The sequence below is a fragment of the Heteronotia binoei genome, chromosome 11 (assembly GCF_032191835.1).
Source record: "Heteronotia binoei isolate CCM8104 ecotype False Entrance Well chromosome 11, APGP_CSIRO_Hbin_v1, whole genome shotgun sequence".
NCBI classification, from domain to species: domain Eukaryota; kingdom Metazoa; phylum Chordata; class Lepidosauria; order Squamata; family Gekkonidae; genus Heteronotia; species Heteronotia binoei.
Window position 1 is genome coordinate 12,286,445 of NC_083233.1, and position 14,973 is coordinate 12,301,417.

Sequence of the window (14,973 nt, forward strand, 5' to 3'; positions counted from 1 at the left end):
AAATGGGGTTGGATTGTAAAAGTTATGACATTGTGTGAAATGAACGAATTAACAAGAACCTTAAGAGACTATGATATAGAAGTATTTAAGATGGAGTGGAAAATAAAAGGACATTGAACAATTTTTGATAATGATGAAGTCTTAGAAAAAAAGAAGAATGTTAATTTTCATTTTTATTAGTTAAGGGTACCTTTAAACATTAGTATTTTAAGTAAATAACACCGGTGGTGGTCAAGTAATGGGGGAGGGATGGATAGAAAGTAATATATGGGATAGATAAAAGAAGTTATTAATGATGCAAGAAATATAATTTGTTACCATATGTTACCAAATAAATTGTTTTAACCGTGAAACTCAGGTCGTTAACAGAGGTTAGAACCGCTGTGCTGCGGCTTTACCACTCTGCACCACTGGGGCTCTTATTTCTCTAATTATCTGCGTGTAAATGTTTCATGGGAAGCCTGAATATAACTGATTAGCCCAATTTTGTCAGAGCTTGGAAGCCGGTAGAGGTTAGCCGTGTAACAGTAGTCTCTGCGACCTCTTACCACTGTCCAGCCCCCACATTTTCATGGAAACCATTGTGGTGTAGCGCTTAGTTTTTACATCCTGTTTCCCTCCCTAATCACGATACCAAGCAGCTTATCAAATGGTTTTCCCCCTTTTCCATTTTATCTTCGCAACAGCAACCTTATGAGGTAGGCTAAGGCAAGAGAGCGTGATAGGCTCAAAGTCACCGGCAATCTTGCGTGGCAGAGTCAGGTTTTGAACTTGATTGTATAGCCACCTTCAAGAGGGGTTTAGATAAAAATATGGAGCACAGGACCATCAGTGGCTATTAGCCACAGTGTATGTGTGTATATAATTTTTTTTTTTTTGCCACTGTGTGACACCGAGTGTTGGACTTGATGGGCCGTTGGCCTGATCCAACATGGCTTCTCTTATGTTCCGGATCCTAGTGTGCCCCTCTAATGCCTATCCTAGTTGAGAACATTGTTCTTACATTTCAGTCTCAGCAAAAAACAAAAACAAAAAGGGGGGGGGCTACAGTAAAGTATGTAAAATACTCCGCTGGCTCTAGAGGGTTAAGTGTTAAACAAGAAACCAGGAGACTCGGGTTCAAATGCAACTCACTGGGTGACATTGGCAAAGATGAATAATAAGATGCCAGACCTGTGTTGGAAATGTAAAAAAAAAAAAACCATGAAGGTTCTTTCTACCGTATGTGGTGGACTTGTGAAAGAGCAAAAAAGCATTGGCGGATGATTCAACAAGAAATTTCTAGGATCTTGGGATACGAATTTAAGAAAGTTGCAGAGACTTTTCTGTTGGGATTACAAATGGAAAAAAATTTCCAAAAGAAGATAGAACTATAATTTGGTACTTGCTTTCAGCCGCTAGGACAATATATGCGTAGTTGTGGAAGCAAGAAAAAATACCAGAGAAATGGGGTTGGATTGTAAAAGTTATGACACTTGGGGGTGAAATGGGCAAGTTAACATGAACCTTAAGAGACTATGATTTAGAAGTAATTAAGATGGAATGGAAAAAGTTAGGACGTTGTATGCGCGGTTGTGGAAGCAAGAAAAAATACCAGAAAAATGGGATTGGATTTTAAAAGTTATGACACTGGGGTGAAATGGGCAAGTTAACGTGAACCTTAAGAGACTATGATTTAGAAGTATTTAAGACGGAGTGGAAAAAGTTCAGAAGATACGTAGAAAAAGAGTGGAAAATAAAAGGACATTGGACAATTTTTGATAATGACCAAGTACAAGAGGGAGGAGGATATTAATTTTGGTTCTTATTAGTTAAGGGTACCTTTAAACATTAGTACTTTAAGTATATAACATCGGCGGGTGTCAAGTAACAGGGGAGGAGTGGGTAGAAAGTAATATATGGGATAGATAAAAAGTAATTATTAATGATGTAAGAAATTGAAATTTATTGCCACGTGTTACTAATAAAATTGTTTGAAACAAAAACATTTTCCACCCTCAGATCACAATCGTGCCATGTTTCTTTGTTTTTTTAATCTTCACCCGCATGGCTTCTGCAAAGGGAAGTCCTGCCTCACCAACCTTTTAGAGTTCATTGAGAAAGACTCGCCAGAGATTCCTGAGTAAACTTAGCAGTCATGGGATAAGAGGATGGGTTCTCTTTCTGATTAAAAAACTGGTTCAATGACAGGTAGTAAAGAGTGGGAATCTGTGGACAATTCTCACAATGGAGGGAAGTATGCTACGGGGTCCGATAGGATTGGTATGGGGGGGGGGCAAGACTATTTCATTTATTCATAAATGATTAGGAACTATGGGGTGAGGTGCTGGTAAGTGTAGGGTGATGGCACAGTGGGACAAAAAATCCGCACTTCGAGTATAAGCTAATAGGGATAGAACTTGCTGTGACTGAGAGGGGGGAAAATCCCAAGTGTGTTGTGGATAGTTCGGTGAAAGTGTCAACCAGGTGTGCTGCAGCGGTGAAAAAGGCAAACTTTGTGGTAGGTATTCTTGGGAACAGGACTGAGAATAAAACAGCCGATATTGTAATGCCCTGTATAGATCTATATCGCAGCCTTGTTTGGAATAGTGTGTACAATTCTGGTCACCGTATCTCCAAAAGGATATTGCAGAGCTAGAAAAAAGTACAGAGAAGGGCAACAAAGTTGATTAGGGGGTTGGAGCACCTTCCCTATGAGGAAAGGCTGATGAGTGACTTTTCAGTTTAGAAAAGAGATGGCTAAGTGAGGGGAGGGGGAGGGGAGTCAAGATAGAGGTTTATAAAATTATGCACGGGGTGGAGAGAGTTGACAAACAGAACTTTTTCTCCCTTTCAAAATACTAGAACTCAATACAACGAGGCTGATAGCATATTCAGGGCGGACAAAAGGAAATACTGTTTTACACAGAGAGTGATTAAAATGTGGAATTCGCTCCTCTGTCTGCTCCCTCGGTTCATCATCAGTTCCTAGGCTGACCGTGACCCACAACCTGCTCTTCTCCCTAAAAGCAGCAACGATAAACTCTTCTTTTTTTCTTTTAGAATCCTAGGCAACCTCCTACTGCCTGGGCCCTGTTCATTGCCCGAGTAACCCCCAGACAGCTCCTTGGAGTGCTAACAGGTGGAGGATGCTGACGATGGAAAAAGGTGACATGTGTGGCGTCCCTGTTGCCCTTTCCTCACCAGAGACCAGAGCTGCTGGTGTTAAGAGTTCCATCAAAAGCATATGAATGCCTACTTGAATACAATTAAAGGCTCAGATCCTGATCTTGGCGGAACCATATCAAAAATCACCAAAGTTGGCTGTAAATATTTGTGTTGTCAACAATACTTGGGGAACATGGGGTGAATGCACATTTAACAGGGCATGTAGAACTTATTTCTGCCTATTTCACTTGCTGTAGGATGAACATAAAGGGAAATTTAGACTTAAATACATATACAATTTCTTGTATTTAGTTAATTTCTGTATTTAACTTGTTTCTGGAAGCAATTTAAAGTGTTTTTTTCTTTTAAACTAAGTTGCAGAGAACCAAGTTATTGGAAGAATAATGTCTCCTATATGAAGAAGCATTCTGTAAGCTCTGGAAATTTATTGCGTGAGAACCTAATTTTCTCTGTTTATCTTTTGTCCGGGGTCTAAACTGTGTCAGCATTAAATAATTTGCTAAAATTCTTGCTGTCTCTCACAGGGTGAATACCCTCCCTAGGTATGATATACATTTTCTGCACTTCACAGCCATAAAACCCCTTGACCTAGAGCCTTGACCTTTTTAGGTCAAATACTTTTCTCTCACAATTAGCCCCATACATACATTTGATGGAAAAGCTATTTTAAATCACAGACCATAAGAACAGGAAAAAATGCTCTTGGCATTGGATGTACAAGGATTCTAAAATATACTTTTTACTGTGGATGTATAAATGTATGTATATATATTCTGTTTAATGAGGAAAGTGTGGTCTGGGGCAGTTGTCACTTTTTGATTTCTTTTTTAATGAGGAAATTGTGGGGGAGGGGCAGCTGTCACTTTTTGATTTCTGTTTGATGAGGAAAGCCATGTCCCTTATTCTTCTCACACACATACCCCGCAGCAAGGTGTCTGTGTCAAGGGAATGAAAAAGAGCCTCGGTGTTGTTAACCGCCTTCCTCTCCTGGATCTGAAACCTTGGGAACTCTCTGAGTAGGTTGAAACAAATACCCTTCCTCCAAGGACACCCCAAAAGCAGACAAATAATTGTTAGTGCTTCGGCAATCAGGGCCTCCAGCCCCAAGCTGTATAATATGTAAAATAAACACACTAGCAGTCAGCTCTTTGGGAAAGCTCTGTAAGCTCCATGACAACATTGGTATGAGGCTCCCCCACCTCTGAGATGAGCTTCCAGCATTCTTCTGACCTACTACCAAAGAAGATGTCTGGCCCACCATCCTCAGCATTAGGAAGAAGAGGGGGTTCTGGTCCTCTTCCTTTTCCAGACTGGTTCTCCACCCTCCCTTTCTCTGTGGCTAGGTGTGGTGCCTTCCTTTTTATGGGATTCTCTGGCCTCACTCCTACTCAGCCTGCATCCAACCCCCTTTCAACTGCTTCAACCAACAGGCTATATAAGGAAAGGGAAGCCTTCCCTGTCTCTTCTTCCTGCCATCTGTCTCCCTGCTCTGCTCCTCCCCCTTGTTGTGCAGGGCAGCCTTTTGCTCTCCCATCCTGCCCTTCCCCAAGTCCATGCTTCGCCTTGCCTTCTATGCCCCTGCCCACTGTTGCCTGGCCCCCAGACTTATTCTCAGGTGTGTCAGAGCGATCTGCCTTGGTCCTAGCCACCTCCCTCTTCCCACCATCCTCACATGGATGAGTCCAAACCACAGCCGTTCTCAGCTCAGGCAGCCTGGGTGGGGTTGACTGAAACTGGGTCTGAATGGCTTGCCTAAGGTCAGGACACCTAGTAACTGTAAGTGAGATTGAACTCACAACCTCCTAGATTACTGCCCAGCTCACACTCTTGTGTGCCATGCAAATATCAGGCTACACTGATTCCTCTTGTATAAATTTAAGAAACAGCTTGCATGTGAAAATTTTATGAATAGAACTACTTTGAAACAAAGCTATATTTATATACAAGTATATATCACATGCTTCAGTTTGGGTACACATGACCATGGAACAACAGTTTGCAAAACTGCTTTCGTGTGCTCTCTAAGCATTCTTCATCAGACGAGGAATCCGGTATAGCGAGCAGAGCCACTGTATTGGATTCCTCGTCTGATGAAGTGTGCTTAGAGAGCACACGAAAGTTTACATTCTGAATAAAACTAAGTTGGTCTTAAAGGAGCAACTTGGCTCCTATTTTGTTCTACTACTTCAGACCAATGCGGCTGACTACTTGGATAGATTTGTTGTGGTTCACCATCATACTTCTGCAAGTCTGAGAACATTAGGTATTCTTAGTAAAACATTAATGTGCAGAACTGCAAAAGGACAGCACAATACGTTTTACTAAGAATACCTAAGTGCACTTATGTTCATACCATTTTGGAAGACTATGTGATAAGAACGAGGCTTTCTGTTTTTCAGTGCTCACTCCCCCTTTCAATTCAAAGCTTAGATTTGCAATGGGGTGTTTTCTAAGTAACCACAGTGGCTATTCATTTTACATTCGGCTTCGATTGTTGGTTGCTTGCTCAACTTCTCAGACAGCTAAACGGTTCTCTCCCAACCCAGTAATGGCATTTGTCTTAGTGATCCAGGATGAACTCTACAACAGCCTTGCTGTATACCCGTCTGTGTAAGTTGCCTTACTTATTGTAAGAGCGATGATATTGAATGACACCTCTGTCTTTTTCCCTCCTCCGCACCTTAATGCACAGATGCTGGTTTCTGGTTCAGAAGGGGCAATATTACAGATCCTCAAAGGACGCTGCATCTTCAGACTGAGGTGATGAAGACAGAACATCAAAAAAAGGACATGCATTAGATGTTTCTATTTGACACCTGACAGTACTAAAAATTAAAATTGCAGTGCTGACTTGTGTGTGCGAGGTGTGTGCTGACCTTCTAGGAATTCTAAGATTTCTGGGATGAAGAAGCAAAAAAATGAGTGCATCCAACTGCAAACACAACAGCCAGTAGTAGATTTCCCAGATTAGCAAAGATGCAGCCTATGCCTCACATACTCTAAAACCAACAAAGCAATTCCACCCAGAACAAAAAGAATCAATGTGCTTCAAAGTTCCCTTTTTTCTTCTCCCACTCACTTTCGATTTTAACTTAAAAAAAAAAAATTCAGCATGCTGAACTTGAAAAGCTGCACAGTACCTTCGCCATTTGGATTGGTCTTAATAAAATATATTACATAGTTTTAGGTTTTTACTATGAACCAGTGAGGCTACTTGCATTTTTTCGATGGTGCAAGGCACAAACTTCCTCCCTGCCCAACAGCAGTAGGGAGGGGGGAGATTAAAAAATATTCTTATTTTGCCCTGCACTGTACCTGCTGAGTAGCTCCCTGCTCATGCACCTCTAAGCCTCAGTTCTCAGCACTTTAGGGCAATTATACTATAATGGTATGCTGTACAGGTTCTGTAATAGGACAGTAGCACCCAAAAGACAAACAAAATTTATTCCAGAGTCAGAGCATTTAATCCCAGATCCCAGCAACACAATAACCTAAAGCTAATCCTAAATTTTAGATCTTAGTCACTCCTCTGTCTTGCTTGTCAAGCAATCCAAACAGGCAGCTGTGTTGGTCTGACAGTAGCACCCAAAAGACAAACAAAATTAATTCCAGAGTCAGAGCATTTAATCCCAGATCCCAGCAACACAATAACCTAAAGCTAATCCTAAATTTTAGATCTTAGTCACTCTTCTGTCTTGCTTGTCAAGCAATCCAAACAGGCATCTGTGTTGGTCTGAAGTAGTAGAGCAAAACAGGAGTCAATTGCACCTTTAAGACCAACTTAGTTTTATTCAGAACGTAAGCTGTCGTGTGCATGCACACTCGTCTGAAGAAGTGTGCATGCACACGAAAGCTTACGTTCTGAATAAAACTACGTTGGTCTTAAAGCTGCAATTGACTCCTATTTTGCTTGTCAAGACCTTGTCAAGTTCTGGCATTAAATTCCAAGACAACCCTTTCTTCATTCTTTCTCATGGTTTTTCCCAACTTCTGCCTTTAGTGGAACAATGATTGCAGTACATATTTTAACCGTATATCTTCTTCATTAGTTGGAAGATACTCAAAGCTCTAGAATGGGTCTTTGCCCAGTAGCCCCTGATACAGAAGGGGAACAAGTCTGAAAAGATTATTTTAAAACTTGCATATGAAAGCAATTCCAAAGGTAGATAAAGTTAAATTTAATTATTGCTAATAGCGGATAAAATTTCATTGCAACCAAAAGTAGCTGACAGTCCTCAAACTAGACTTTCAGAAAGCTTTTGATGAAGTTCCTAATCAAAGGCTCCTTAGTAAACTCAGCAGCCATGGAATAAGAGGACAAGTCTTCTTGCAGAGACTAAAATTGGTTAACAGGAAACAAGAGAGTGGATATGAACAGGCAGTTTTCACAATAGAAGCTGGTAAGCAGTGGGGTACCAGAGGGCTTGGTAACTCCAGTGCTTTTAACTTGCTCATTAATTATTTGGAGTTACAAGTAAATTGTAAGAGGTCCGGCAGGGCCTGATCTCAAGGGGGAGCATGTTCCACCAGGCTGGAGTCAGAACAGAAAACCCCTGGCCTTGGTCGAAGCTAACAGGACATCCTTTGGGCCGGGAACAATCAGTAGATGCTGACTGGCTGAGCGTAAAGCTCTTCAGGGCACATATGGGGAAAAGTGGTCCCTCAGATATGTCGATCGTGAGCCACACAAGGTTTTAAAGGTCAATACCAATACTTTGAAATGGACCCAGTACTCAATTGGTAGCCGGTGCATTTGTAGAAGCACTGGCCAAATGTAAACCAGCATAGGCAATGAGGTCAGCAGGTGTGCCGCTGCATTTTGCACCAACAGGAGGTTCCAGGTCAGTCCCAAGGGCAAGCCCACATAAAGCGAGTTACAGTAATCAAGCCTGGAAGTTACCATTGCATGGGTCACTGTAGCTAAGTCATTGAGGAAGAGATAGGGTACCAGCTGCCTGACCTGCTGAAGATGACAGAAGGCAGACCTGGCAACAGTGGTGACCTGGGCTTCCACAGAAAGTGAAACATTCAGGATCACACCTTGTCTTTTCACCTTCTGGACCAAGTGTTACACCATCCAGGGGTGGGAGCCTGATAATCAATTCAATCCTGCCACGACCCAGGTGCAGTACCTCCATCTTTGCTGGATTTAGCTTCAGCTGACTCTGCCGTAAACAGCCTGCCACGGCCTCCAATGCCCTGGCCAAATTCTCTGGGGTAGAGCTCAAGCTGTTTGGGTGTCATCTGCATATTGGTGACAACCCAGCCCACACCTCTGGACCAACAGGGCGAGGGGGTGCATATAGATGTTAAATAACACTGGCAAGAGAATCACCCCTTGTGGCACACCACATTCTAGTGGGTGATGCAGGGAGATCCACCCACCAAGTGCCACCCTCTGTCTCAGCCCCCGAAGAAAGGAGAAAAGCCACTGAAAGGCAATCCCCTGAATCCCTATGGCAGCGAAGCAGCTGGAGATAATCATCAACCTTATCAAACCCTGCTGTCAAATCTGAAAGTAACAGCTGCGCTGACCTGCCTCAACCTAGGTGCCTCCAGAGGTTATCTGTGAGGGCAACCAGTGCTGTCTCCATCCGATGGCCAGGGCAGAAACCAGACTGGAATGGATCATGGATGGATGCATCATCCAGATAAGCCTGGAGCTGTTCAGCCGCTGCCATCTCAACTACCTTACCCAGAAATTAAAGATTTGCGTCTGGGTGCTAGTTGGATAGGACCGCAGGGTCCAATGTTGGTTTCTTCAGAAGAAGACAAACTACTGCCTCCTTCAATTCCACTGAGAAAGTCCCCAAAGAAAGGGACAGGTTGATAATTTCCCCTGGAGGTACCCAGATGCTATCCCTACAGACTTTAACCAGTCAGATGGTCACAGGTCAAGGAGGCAAGTGATTGGCTTCACAGTTGCAAGGACCCCGTCAACGTCCTCCTCAGACTGGCAGCTGAAGTGGCCCAAACTTGGATGTGAAGACAAAGAGCTTCTCTTGCAAACTGGAAACAAAAATCCTAACTATAAATATATGTTAATGTGGTCCAAATTGTAACTGACCAGGAGAGAGATCTTGGAGTCCTGGTAGATAACTCACGGAAGATGTCAACTGTCAACTCAGTTTGTGACTACAATAAGAGGCAAAAGCTATAATGGGTATTATTAGGAAAGGGGACTGAAAACAAATCAGCCAGTATCATAATGCCTCTATATAAATCGATGGTGCATCCTCAATCGGAATACTGTGTACAATTCTGGTCACCACACCTCAAAAAAAATATTATAGCACTGGGAAAGGTGCAGAAAAGGGCAACCAAAATGATTAAAGTGATGGAACACCTTGCCTATGAAGAAAAGTTAAAGAGGTTAAGGCTCATTGGCTTGAAGAAATGACAACTGAGAGGTGACATGGCAAAGATTTACAAAATGATGCATAGGATAGAGAAGGCAGAGAAAGAAGTACTTTTCTCCCTTTCTCACAATACAAGAACTCCTGAGCACTCAATGAAATTAACAAGCAGTAGGTTTAGAACAGATAAAAGGAAGTACTTCTTCATCCAAAGAGTAATTAACATGTGGAATTCACTAGTGCAGGAAGCGGTGTTAGCTGCAAGCACAGACAGCTTCAAAAGGGGACTGGATAAACATATGGAGCAGTAGTCCATCAGTGGCTACCACAATATTTAGTATACACACATGTGGTCAGATGGGTAACATTCATAGGCTTGTTTAAAAGGCTACTATATCCCTGAATATGGGGTCTCTGTTGGCAGAGCATGACTTTGCCCTTGTGATTACAGTTACCAAAACCTGCAGAAAAAAGGTCTTGCCCATTTAACAGAGGCTTCACGTGTGGAAATGGGCAGCTGAGGCTTTTCATAGCATGGAAGCAAATAACATCACCTCATAAGTAACATCCAATCAAGGCTTTGTTGAAGGGGCAGGGCATTTTTTTATCGGCAGGCCACTGGCAGCCCTGCTTGTAGTTACACCCTGATGAGCATTCCTCCACAGGAAAAGCCAAATAGTTCGTGTCAGCAATTCAATTGGGAACAGCTAAAGAACAAATTTACACCCATGCCTGCTGCTATACATGTTTTATCCTCTGTACCAGTGCCACACTAGCTGCTTGGAAATAACAACAAGAAAGGCCTTAAATGTACCTTTTCTACTCAAATCCATTTTCAGTTCAAGTTACAGTCATGTTCAACAGATTATTTAGCAGACTACTATTATATGATTAGACATACCTCATGTAAAAAGCCACATAAACTAAAGACTGACAATGTCTATCCATCATGGTGACAGAAACAGACTGACATTTAATATAGTAAAGGCTTTCTAAACTTTAAAACAGATCTTCAAAGATACTTACAGCAATAGGACAACTCAGAATCCTACTAAGGTCTACTCAATGAGACTCACACTCAGGAAAGCATTCTTACAATTGCACAGTAAAAAAGGTAAAGCTAGTCCCCTCTGCAAGTACCATTCGTTTCCGACCCTGGAGTGACATCGTATCACGACGTTTTCACGGCAGACTTTTTACGGGGTGTTTGCCATTGCTTTCCCCAGTCATCTACACTTTCTCCCAGCAAGATGGGTACTCATTTTACCGACCTAGGAAGGTTGGAAAGCTGAGTCAACCTTGAGCCAGCTACCTGAACCCAGCTTCTACTGGGATCGAACTCAGGTCATGAACAGAGAGTTTGACTGCAGTACTGCAACTTTACCATTCTGTGCCACAGGGCTCTCTAATTGCACAGTAACATACCTGCCTCTTGGGGAAAAAACAAAATCCACCCACATTTCTCTCTCTGTCTCTTTTTTTACCCTGGGCCTTCCTGTCTTTATAGATACAACAACACTAATCATTTGCAGCAGGACTTTTTTGGTAGAAAAAGCCCAGCAGGAACTCATTTGCATATCAGGCCACACCCCTGACATCACTATTGTTTCATGCAGAGTTTTTTAATAGAAAAGGCCCAGCAGGAACTCATCTGCATATTAAGCCACACCCCCTGGTACCAAGCCAGCCAGAACAGTGTTCCTGCTCAAAAAAAGTCCTGATTTGCAGCATACAAATGGGTGGGTGGGGGTGGGGGAGTTCACAGAACTTCACCTGCCTGGTTGCCTGACAGCAAGTAAATATTTGGACAATTAAGTACATTTCTAAAGAACCAGAGTGGAGTTGGATTATAACAGAGAGAGTTCAGTCTAACTCTTCCGTCTGTCATGAAACTCACTGGATGATCTTGAACTAGTTGCTTCCTCTCTCTCAGCCTAACCCACATCACAGAACAATGTGGGAATAAAACAGAAGTGAACCCTGTACGCCACCCTGAACTCTGTGGAAGAAGATCTGGGTAAAAAAGTAGTAAATAAATGGAAATATGTTCAACCCTAACTGTGTAAGTAAACAACATAACCTGCCCAAAATCCCTGTCACAGAACAACATATTTCATTGCTTAGAGTGCAAACTGCTGAGATTTGCTTCCTGATCCCAACACACACTTGCAGGCCCATAGCCAGGATTTTTTTTAGTGGAGGGAAAGATTTAATTTTTTTTTAATTGTGAATGAGGCAGATAATTAACTGCCCTATTTACAAAGCTAATGCAGCTGCCTGATTTACATATAAAATTACAGCAATAAAATCTTCTCCTTCCCATCTCACTATGAAATACAGCTTGCATTTTGTGATAAAGGACACCCAGTATTCCCTCATCCACCCCCACCACTGCTCTTGGGAGGACTGGAGAGAGAAATACTGTCAAGTAACAAATAGACCAGACAAAAGGCTGTGACTGTTTAAAAGCAGGGGAGATCTGGTGTGTGGCCAGCAGATAGAAAGCTGGCTCTCACTTGCCGGCCAGCACAACTTAATAAATATTTTTTAAAAATGCTTCCTGGCATGACTTTTCATGGGGTGTGGCTTTTAATTAAGGGGGCATGGCCACAAAATGCCCCACTGTAGCTATGGGCCCACAAAGTTGTAACTTGAGATTGTTAGGTATGGCACAGTTCTAACCTAGCCAGTTCTCCAGGCATCAACTTAAAATGGAAACAAGCTGTTAGGAACTATATGATACCACTCGAACAAACAAAATTTGACACTTTCTTCCAGTCCAAAGGGGCTTCTTTCAATTTAAGCAGTTCTTCCGCTTTAAAAAAAAGAAAAGGAACAAAAAGAGTCTCCTTAGACTGGAGGAAGTGGAAGAAGTATAACCAACAGTGCTTATCTCCCCCTCCCACAAAACATCTAAATACTCCCAACATGTTTTTGTTTTGTCCATTTTTAAATACCCAGCCCAAGCAACATCTCAGTCTAACTCAAGGACATACATTCTTGGAACTTTGGTTCACCCCAATAAACACTGTTGTATTGCCACAGATTCTGTCTGAACAATTCTTAATTAGTAATCTAAACAGGCAGCTGACTGAAATGCCTGCTAAAGGTAAGCACCAGTCGTTTTCAACTCTGTGGTGACGTTGCTTTCATAACGTTTTCACGGCAGACTTATTACGGGGTGGTTTGCCATTGCCTTCCTCAGTCAGAAATGCCTACTAATCAGAGCTAAATATTGAAACAACATACCCCAAATTCATCCTTAAAAAAACCTTACGGTTTGAAATCTGGTATTAAAAGAGACAGGCATATCCAACCCGACTGCTTTCATTATTAGGGGAGGGACGGTGGCTCAGTGGTAGAGCATCTGCTTGGGAAGCAGAAGGTCCCAGGTTTAATCCACAGCATCTCCAAAAAAAGGGTCCAGGCAAATAGGTGTGAAAAATCTCAGCTTGAGACCCTGGAGAGCTGCTGCCAGTCTGAGAAGACAATACTGACTTGGATGGACCAAAGGTCTGATTCAGTATGAGGCAGCTTCATATGTTCATTATTTCAGGTTGGGTTCCGGAGATGGTATAAGAAACATTTATTATCATATGCCCTCTTTATTACACATGGGTTAGGCCATTAAATTCTACAGCATAACAGGTACCTTAAAATTTCATCTGGCCAAAAAACTTATGAGTCACTGAAAAGGGCTGCTCCTGAGGGGAAATGGATGTCTACATCAGGAGTCTGCAAGCTCCAATACACATGGCAAACGGCAGCACACACAACACTTTGTTGAGCACAGCAGTTTCCTCATCTTACCCCAAAAGCAGGGGTATATTGGAGCCAGGCCTTGGAGCACTGATGTCATAACTGTAGATCTTTCTGGTCCCTTTCCTAGTGAGTGCATCCAACCCCACACCAACTGTTGACTTATGCTCATTGAAGCAGTTGTTGCTTCCAGCAGGTCTGTCGTGAAAAAAACAGTTGAAGTTCGAGTTGCAAGACGCGCATACGGCCTCTCTTCTGATATGAGCTCATGTAGCAATTTTGATCAGCATCTACTAGTTATCCCACACCCTGCAAGGGTGCACTGTTGCCATAGATGCCCAGGCATTCTTTGCAGCAATTCCAGCCCTACAGAGGAATCTTGCAGAAGAAATCAGAACAGACCCATTTCTCCTGCAATTTCAAAAGGGCTGCAAGTCAGAAAATTCAGAGACAGCCTTCAAAATTCTGACAGCCTTTGTAGTCCATTTTGTTATTTAAGGCTGTGATCTCTTAAAGATGACGTTTAGAAAGGTTTTTCTGGAAACTGTAGTTTTAATAATTTGATATTTTAAACTTGTGAGTTTTATATGGCTTCTCACTGTTACCCACTCGTCAGGGGACAAGATAGGCGTGCAAATGTTTGTAAGAAATAAACTCCAATCAGTGCACTGTTAGGACTCGGAGCCTATTTTAATGTATAAGCCACCTCTAACTCTCTTTATAGAAGTTTGGATGTTTTCCAAAGTCAAAAATAAGGAATATACACTACTATGAATGGGTTCTTCATTAAAGGAAATTAGCCCCTGTTCTGGTGTAAATATGAACAATAGGCATTCTTGTCTCTGAACCTTACAGCAGGTAATTCCAGTAGAGATGGGTAAAGTGAGCCAAAGACTTGGTTTAAGTGATGCTATAACCTGCTATAGAATTCCTTACCTGCAACATAGTGACCACATGACAGGGATTCATCACGTAGATTACAGTCTTGGAAGCAAACTTGAACCCCAATTCCAATCCAAAAGTGAGGCAGAGGGATACCAGCAAAAGGTTTTTCCCCCAACTCTCCTCCTTGTTTTGGGACTGAGCCAGCAGATTTCCCACCTCCCTGGAGTGGGATCGTTTAATCCTTTGCAGTGAGATCACAATCTCCAGAACTCCCACACTTAGAAAAATTAGGCTCTCCACCAGACGCTGTTGCCATGGGAGGAAGGCGGCACATTCCGGACCACCGTTGCCTTCGAAGCTTGGGTCTACTCCACCATACATCCAGTCCAGAAAGTTGGAGAAACTGTAGCGACTCATGGCAAAGAACTGTTTCTTATTGTCCTCTCCGTTTCTGCTGTGCTGGACTAAATGAGATCGAGATGAGTTCAAAGCTAATATACTGGGAGGGTGATGAAACATGAAATACGAGTGTGTCCTTATGACCAGATCCACTCCCTCTCTTCTCAAGGAAATGGCAGCTAACCACTTGTTCACACTTCAACTGGAAAGAAATTGTTTACCTGTGGAAAGAACATAATGCAGTAGTCATAAAAGCAGGGTAAGGTGCATACCAGCTTTAGTCTGATCAAAGAGAGCTGAGAGCTCTTCACGCATCCTTTCTTTACAATCTTTGCCCATCATAAGCACTGTAAACAGCACCATGGCAGAACACACGTAGACACATGTTTGTATATATGCTTCTGTG

At 42.4% G+C, this 14,973-nt stretch overlaps 1 protein-coding gene across 1 annotated transcript in view; it reads right to left on the reverse strand.

Annotated features, from left to right (window-relative positions):
• The window catches only part of TMEM164 (transmembrane protein 164), a 77,715-nt gene extending 62,949 nt beyond the window's left edge, over positions 1–14,766 (reverse strand). Inside the window, exon 1 of the mRNA XM_060249987.1 lies at positions 14,220–14,766. Coding sequence (XP_060105970.1) covers positions 14,220–14,687 — 468 coding nt within the window. The 5' untranslated portion in view covers positions 14,688–14,766. The remainder of the gene's footprint in view (positions 1–14,219) is intronic.
• Between the last annotated feature and the right edge of the window lie 207 nt (positions 14,767–14,973).